Source organism: Arachis ipaensis, chromosome B09 (assembly GCF_000816755.2).
Source record: "Arachis ipaensis cultivar K30076 chromosome B09, Araip1.1, whole genome shotgun sequence".
Classification (NCBI taxonomy): domain Eukaryota; kingdom Viridiplantae; phylum Streptophyta; class Magnoliopsida; order Fabales; family Fabaceae; genus Arachis; species Arachis ipaensis.
In genome coordinates this window covers 127,996,006-128,005,060 of record NC_029793.2, presented here as the reverse complement: position 1 = coordinate 128,005,060, position 9,055 = coordinate 127,996,006, and the positions used below count along the sequence as shown (strand labels likewise).

Here is a 9,055-nt window from a genome sequence, read left to right as displayed (position 1 = left end):
TTCAAGTGGGCACTAAAGGTATTTTTGGAAATTATGTCAGGAAAACTACCCGGAGGCGTTGTGATAGACGGAGACCATGCTATGAGAGAGGCTATCTTAGAAGTATTTCCTGGTATACCACACCGCCTTTGTGCATAGCATCTCCATCGTAATGCGGTACAGAATATAAAAAACAAGCATTTTTGGGACAATTTTAATGTATTATTGTATGGACAGTTTACCGTACAAATATTTGAAGAGAGATAGAGCGAGATCATATCCAAATACGGACTTGCCAAGAATGAATGGGTCCAGGGCATTTATAATGACAAAATGAAGTAGGCTACCGCATATTTGAGGGAGCACTTCTTTGGCCACATAAGAACTACATCTCAGTGTGAGGAAATTCATTCATTATTGAAGAACTATGTTGACAGCAAAACCAGTCTCCTTGAATTCATGCATAAATTTAGTGAAGTACTAAGGCATTATCGAAACAACCATCTTACTGCTGACTTTGAAGCCTTTTATAAGTTTTCTGTTTTGACTACGTGCTTGGAAAGTTTTGAGAAACAAGCTGCTGAACTTTATACTAGAAATATTTTCAAACTTGTGAAAGATGAGATAGAAGCAACAGGTGCCTTAAATGTGACTAAATGCCCAAATAGTGGAGACATTGTTCAGTACAACACGAGCGAGTATTTTAATCAGCAATGGCAATTTAAAGTATCTTACAATAAAGACAAGGACCTATTTGCGTGTGAGTGCAGGCTATTTGAGACTCGTGGATTACCGTGCTCCCACATCTTTGGGGTCTTGAAGAATCGCAATGCAAAATGCGTCCCTACATCTCTTATCCTGAAAAGATGGACAAGAGATGCAAAGAGTGATTTTATATGCTCAATTGGCGAGCAAGACCCCGCTGATGATATAGTGCCCATACTTATATGCACTGCAATGGCATCAATTTGTTGGAAGCTGTGTGATATTTCTTCAAAAAATTCAGCCGACTATAGGGAAATCTCAAGTGAGTTACTTAAGCTAATTTCGAAGGTGAAAAATAAAAGTGATGCACAAGCGAGACTTTTCCCCACGTCAGCGCTAATAAGTGATCCAACTGTTGTGAAGTCAAAAGGTGCTCCAAAAAAGGTTCCAAAAGGCCAAAAGAGGCGAAGATGTTCACATTGTAAGTCAAGCAGGCATTTCGTTAGGACATGTCCATTACTCGTCAAGGAGGACTCCCCCGCCAAATACTCAAATGCTGAAGATGAACCAATGGTATTAATATAATGCCTTTCTTAATTAGTTACTTTATGCTTACCTTTCACTTTGAAGATCCTAATGATGTCAAACCAGAGGTACTTTTGTCCCTTTCTTCGCTGAAATCCTCATTTTTAATAATGTTTAGTTTAATTTAACTTTGGTTAAAGTTTTCAGCAAGATTGAAAACACTATACATGTATTTCCTTTTTGTTAAAGTCTTCACTTGATAAACGAGAATGTATACTTCAACCTGTACCGGAGCTAATTTAGCAAAATATTATTAATTTCTGTTTTACAAGTGCTTTTAATTAGTTATTTTTTTAACATTTGTCAAAGGTTATTATTGGTTTTCAAACTTTTTTTAGACACTTGTCATCTTGTATTAGATATTTTATTTGTTGGGGAAATAGATAGTAGCTTGTAACAAGGATATAATGTCTTTTGACAATATATTATCGGTGAAAAGAAATCTAATGTAAGACCTTTCAAAATGTTTTAGCCTTTTACTTGCTGCACACAGATTTTGATCAATCTTTTTATGTTTAGTTGCTATATTTTGAGCAATTTTTTAATTTTTTTTAACAGGTTGAAGAATGTGATGCCAATAAACAGACTCCCACTCAGAACACAAAATCGGTAGAAAATACACCCGTACACAATAACAATAATTTTAAAGTAAGCACTTATCTATGTTATACCATCTATCAAATTTATTGGCATTTTAATTCAAATATGCAACATATTATTCTCGTAGTGCTTATATTATTTCTTATTATTCTGTTACAAAAAATTCAAGGGTGGTGGAAGCAAGAAGTCTGTATCTAAATTGACAGAGACACTGAAGATTAGAGCAAATGGAAAAAAAAGTCGACAGAAGGTAACATTTCACTTATCTAATAATTTATATTAGATAATTCAAGAAGGAAAATTAAAGTCTTAATTTGAATTTAAATTATTTTAATCCAATACCATAAATGCAATTGAGAGATTAAGGGTGAGTGAGGTCAACACTTTGAGAAAAGTTTTACTCGCCTCTAACTTGTCTGACTAGTTTCTTTATTTATTTTTTTTAAATTTTGTATCGTAATTATTTAAAAATTATGATTTATGTTTAGACCGAAGAAATCACTCTAACTCAAGAGACATTAAAAGATAAGACCAACACATCAGGAATAGAAGTGGCAGAAGTTCCAGATGCAGCCACAACCAAGAAAACAGGATTGCCACAATATCCTATGCATCATTATCCAGTGGTCCATCCTTATCAACCTTATGGTGGAGTCCTCCCTATTCCTTTTCATCATGTTCCAAATGGCATGGCGTACTTCAACTAATATCCTTCTACTGTCGGAATTACATCATATCCTCAGTTTTCCCATGTCTCGTCGTATTCTAGTGGATCCAGTGATAGCAATACATGGTTGGACTTTTGAATGATGTCATCAACAACAAAAAAGCATAGAGTTATAATCTATATATTATATTTTTAATTTATGCATGTTAACATTGCTGATTATATCTCCCTTTCAAGTGCTTGTGATATCAATTTATAAAAATTAGGGGTGGTTCATAAGGCCGTATCATTACAAATGTTGACGACGTTGTTTTTATTGTGTTATTGACGCTGATTTTGAATAAAATCTTGTTCTGTTATTACCTTCTCAAAAGTGAACTGATAATTGATATCTCCAAATCTTGTTATATGGTGATTGAATCAGAGGGGATAAGATAAATGCATATTGTGGTATTCTTGGTTCAATGGGTTTGATTTTATGAATAAGTTTAGGGGAGATCTAAAAGGGGGTCAGAGGAGGATGCATACACTTCAAGTTATACTGATTACACTTATTACCATCTTCATCAACTCTTTCTGTTAGACGTATCAAGTAGATGACTTGATATAATTGTTCATGTTATTCATCCAATCCGTTCCATAATTACTAAATATTATTCTAGACTTACTCATGACACTGAGGTCTGCCTTTTGTCTAGTTGATGACTTATGTCATATTATTGTTTCCATATTGCAATGATCTAAATGAAGGAAAGCATATAAGCTTGGAAACCTTCAGTATATGTATTCAAACATTGTATTATTTGCATTTATATTCAGAATGTACAAACATATTTATCCATTGAAACTTGGAAAGAACTTTTTAAAATATGAATTTATCTAATATAAGCTATTCATATGAATTAGCATTGAAATATCCGAGTTTTACTGTAATTATGGCAACTAATATTTTTGGTAGCTTGAGTTTCTGATGCATGCTCTTGTGTGTTTCCAGTCGTACCTAAGGGTATCACAACAACTTCATACAATGAACCAGGTGGTTGTTTTGGCTACAATTGGTTCCATTATGTCTCTTGTGTGGTATTGGCTATGGAATGCTTTTATTTAGGATGCATATCAATCCTCTTTATTTGTTAGGATCATTGGTTTATCGAGTTCTACAGGAATTTGCATTTGTTTTGTTGTATTTGTGATCCGTCATTGGCTTAAAGATGACTAAAACCACACTAAACCTGTTGTAGCATTGCACTAAATTGTGTTGGTTAATGACATATCATTTTGTATATTAAGATTGAAGTATTTGTTATATACCAGCAGAAACAATGAGGGCAATACTTAGTTGTTTATCAAGATTGAACCTCTTCAGATAGGACAATACTAGTTAGAAGCAATGAGGATTAATCCAAAAACTACTGAATTGTTGCCACTACATTATGATGAGTTTATTGACAAGTAAGGGACTAGTAGTATACTTAAATCGTTTGGAAATGTGTGAATGTTGTTATTATGTGATTTATTTTCTTAAACTTATTGGCTTGATTAATGGGGAGGGACCTGAATAATTTAGATAAGGTTATTGTTCAAATACCAATGTTATTTAGATACTAAAAATACACTTCTTGATTAGTACATACTGACATTTACTGAAGTGCGTAATTAAGGTGTGAAACACATGATGACCTTTGTGGTACATGTGCAAGGATTTAGTTGCTCAGCTTCAGAATGATGAGACCAAGTCCAAAAAACATTTAAAAGAGAGTCCAAATTTCAACAACATTTTATTCAAAGTTGGTACCAATCAAAGTCACATTAAAGCTTTCTCATCACTTTAGGAGCGTCATTGGTTGTGTGCAGTTAGGACAAGGTGATGCTACTTCTGCTGTAATATCAAGTTCTGTTGTAAGTTGTAACCTAGTCAATCAAAAAAAATGGCTTCTTTTTGTTTAGTTTTGTTAAAATCCTAAAACCATAAAAATATTCATCTCCATTTTACAACTACTTTCACTTCTCCATGTTTGTATTTTTATCCTTTCAAATATGGCAATGCCTAAGACTAAGAAGCAACAATAAACTGCAAAACTAACATCAGTGTTACATTTATATCTCATGGTTTTGCTTAAGAAGCAAGTACAAGCCATTTAAAACATCAAGAACCACTTAAGTATTATACAGGAGAAGCAGAAACGACCAAAACCAGAGTTCTATAACATATAGCTAACTAGTTTAACCCTCCTGGATGGACAGCATTCTGATTCTGATTCATCTCTAAGAGAGAAACCAATTCAACAAACGAAAATCCTTAAAAGAAGCACTGAAATCCACATTAAACCCTTGAATATGCGGTTCCACTAATTCAATAACTGAGGCAATTCCATTCAATAACTGAGAACAAACTTTTCTCATTCTTCCTCCAATTCTGATTCAGCATTCCGAATCCAATCAATGAATGGTTGAGCATTCTTCCATATCTGAGAGTCCTTCTTATCACCCTTCAGTCCCTTTGAATACCAATGCACGACATGCTCTTCCTCCACCAAATCAACATCATAGAGGGCTTTCAGAATAAGTGCAACCTCATTCAACTCATTGCTACCTTTCTTGTAACAGAACTCCTCAGCAGCATTGAGCAATAACAGCTGTGATCCCTCGTCATCTCCAGCTACTGCACCAGCAAGGTGATTCTTCCTCTTGGTAGCTTCTTTTCCAAACGCTTTTTGGACGCCATCAAATAATCCTTCAACAAGTGCATTCATCTTCTCCTGAGCAGATACAGGAAATGCAACAATATGTGACTGCAATTCCTTCGCTGCAACACCTTTCTTCAAATATGCTTTCACTTCCCTGACCACAGTTGCATAGTTAACAGTGTCACCATTCTCAGAACCCTTGCATATCAGAGCATATCAGAATCAATATTCAAGATCATTAACAATCCTAAATCACAGTAATGACTAATTATAACAACAATTGAAGAAGCAAAATGAAAATTTATAAATTAACTAACCAATTAAAAGTTTAAAACAACAATTACAGTTAAAAAATAAAAAAAATAAACTTCTAAAGAGAGTAGAGATTGTAGGATCGTTGTGAAAAATCCAACTCGACCAGGCTTAGTCAAGGGGGAAGATGAATGTACTTACCTGCTCAATCAATTAAGGAATGAACTAGATCCTTCAAGACAGAGCACAGAGCGGGACAAGGAGCACGACGGTGGGGCTGACGCGGTGGAACAGAGACGGCGTGGCAGGACAGTGGTTGCGCGATGGAGGAACGAGGCGAGACCAGTTGCGGCGACGACGGTGGCTTCAAAGTTCAAATAGTGCCGGAGATGACTGGCAAGCAAGGCGGTGGGTTCGACGGCGGTGGCTGGACGAAGCATGTGTGGGAGTGAGGGAGGAGCTCGAGTTGGAGAGGAAGGAAGAGGATGGTCGCGTGAGTGAGAGAGTGGCAGAGTGCTTCGTTTGGATTTTGGGGAAGAGGTTCACATAATTAGGGTTTCCACAATGAACGAAACGGCGCCGTTTAGTGAAGTTTTTTGAAAACCGGTCGGGTTCCAGTTCGGTTCGACCGACCGATTCCTGGCCGGTTCGACGATTCAATAACAATTTTTTAATTTAGTGGTTATAGCTTCTAACCAAACCGTCTTGCTCACCGGTTCATGTTCGATCGGCCGGTTTGAACCGGTTTTCAGAACCTTGTTAAAAATGCATATATGAAGTTTTTTCAATCCAAGCGGTGCCGTTTTTGGCATTTTGTGAAAATTCAGAAAACCGGCCGGGTTCCGATCGGTTTGACTGACCGGTTTTTGACCGGTTCTACTGTCTTATATCGGTTTTTCAAAATGCCGGTTTTAGCATCTGCCCGAGTCATTTTTGCAGCGGATCACTTTTCAACCGGTTCGACCGGCCAATTCGAACAGATTTTCGGAACATTGATTAAAACCATTACTTGTCCAGCTTACAACACAGAAGTAGTTCAAGAAATCGAAATGCTAGAGTAAAAAAAAACATTAATTTTCAAAAAGAGTCCATAAAAAATATAGTGCATAATAATTTTTTAAATAAAAGAGATGAAACTAACAAGTCTTAGTAGTTAATATAAACTAAACATGACTACATGACAATTACGATTTTTAAATTTTTGTTTGACTCCTTCTATTTATACTTATTGTAATTCCTGGTAGCAGAGTCAATGACATTACATAGCATCAAGTTGTGGGGACTTAGAATCAAATCCAATGCAAGTCATATCCTTGTACCATCATTAACCTGAAAAATATAAATATTTAAGGTTACCAACAAAATCATACACGTTAGCAATTGAAGTACTAATTTTTTTAGCAAAAGAAAATTACATTTATTGTATAATTATACGTCTTCCTGTAGTTTGTCATCCAGGTTGCCACCCATACCCCCACAATCATTACTGTGTTAAATAAGACGCGGTTAGCTTATGCAGATAAAAATTTAAAAGAGGAAAACACAAATACAGATATTTCTTACGAGCCAAGAGCTTGTTCTCCTGTTTCTAGCATATCCACAAATGCAAAATCAAGTATCCTTGGCCTGAACAGAGTGTTGTATTTATAGAACGAGTCATACTTGAGCATATCTTCCAGATATTTTGCCTATTCATATAGGAAAAAAATAAATAAAGGATGATATTTGAAACCTAAAAAATGTCATAAAATGAAAATGGGAAAGTTAATTTACCAGCTTTACTATACTCGATCTCTTTTGCTCTTTATCTGAAGCAATCGGTAGGGAGTCTAGCAGAATTGTTTGATGATTGCACAAATCAAAAACAACCAGATACCAATGTGTGTTGTTCTCGTTGACAGGTAAAAAAATCTAGTACCAACTTTCACGTATTAGAATATTACTAGATACAATTTTTTTTTTAAATATAAGGTATAGATCAGTTCATAAAGATAAATGCCATTAAATAATAAAAAAATTAAAAATACAATAAATCATATACCTTTTTTAGACCTTCATCAACTTTTTCCATAAATTCTTTTTGATAATATTTCAACAGAACTTCAATTTTGGTATCACATTAGAGTATGAATTGCTGAATTTAATAGTTAGGGGCTAAGTCAGTTACACCAATTAAGTAATAAGATAAAATAAATAAAAACGGTAACAAGCCTGACAAAGACATTGCGTACCGAAAACACAGCTGGCAAATACCAGTATGTTTGACATCTTATTTCTTTCTCCTGCATGGTTAGCATAGTAGCCACCAAATCCAACACCTATGTGGTAAATAATAAATTTATTAGGAATTAAAAGTATGCTGGAGATAACAATTTAATTATGCACTTACATCCCCATGCACCCACTCCTTGGAAATTAATGACTTGAAATTGTCACGAGTTCCGCTAAATTTGTTTGTTGTCGCCAATACCTCATCACTACAAATACGAATCACATTAATATTGTACTATTTTTTAAATTTTTAGTAGATAGATAATGAGGTATTTAACCTTCTTTTATTTGGTGCAAATACATAGGTTGCCATTTTAATATCTAAGTCATCCAAATCCATGTATGCAGGAGGCTTAAATAAAATTGGGATCCACTGCAAAATAAAAAAATTGGTGAGATCACTAAGTTATATAACCGTAGATGATTGATGTGAATGTTTGTGATATGAGAACTTACAAATGGCCATTCAATTCTCCGTTTATTGTGCTCGATTTTTTTCTAGTTTAGGGTAGGCATGCTAATAGAATATCTACTTGGTGTACTCTTTTTTAAGAGTGCCTTTTGCTCCTTAGTTAGAGATTTGTGTGAGGTCCCTGGTGGAGTTTTTTATTTTTTGAAAAGTTGTTTTTAATGGAGGCAGCATTCACACCAACATTATTTTCAGACAAATATGAATTCCAGATAATTCTTCTCTTGGCCGTCGATATCTTCTTATCGCGTACACTTGTTTGTTTTGATGCCTTTTTATTTGTACCGGAGTAAGACTGATGATGTTGTAGAGACTTTAGCAGTTTAAGAATTTCATCTGTATCTCTTGGATTAGTAGATTGAAAAGGATATAAGAGAGTAGGAGGCTGAAAATTTGTGACAGTTGGACCTACAATAAATGATGGTGGGAATATGTTGTATAGTGATGGATGCATGATTGTCAGATATTGGTTAGAATATGCTGCAGCAGTATAAAAACTGTGGTACATAGAATAGAAAAATTTGGGTATGTGAGGTATATGGTTGAAGTACGGATAATATAAGAGTTGGTTATCAATAGCGTTAATGCTAAACTCTCTTGTGTCTCTTTTGTTCTCGCTACCTGGAAGTGATTCGGATGATTCTCGCTTACCCATGTCAAGCACTCAAGCATATATGTAACACAATTATAATTATAATGTGAATATAATTTGCTAATGACATGTTAAAATATGTCTTTATATATAGTTCAAATTTTTATTTGTTCCTACTTTATTTTTGAGAAACTATCATTTAAAAAGATTTTCTTATTTTATATTCATATCATATCATATAATTATAA

At 34.6% G+C, this 9,055-nt stretch overlaps 1 protein-coding gene across 1 annotated transcript; it reads right to left on the bottom strand.

Annotated features, from left to right (window-relative positions):
• Window positions 4,604–5,439, bottom strand: LOC107619007 (eukaryotic translation initiation factor 5-like; the record flags this gene model as incomplete). The annotated part of the gene is made up of 1 exon (XM_016321213.2): window positions 4,604–5,439. A coding segment is annotated over one exon (504 nt), but the record flags the coding sequence as incomplete, so codon positions are not given.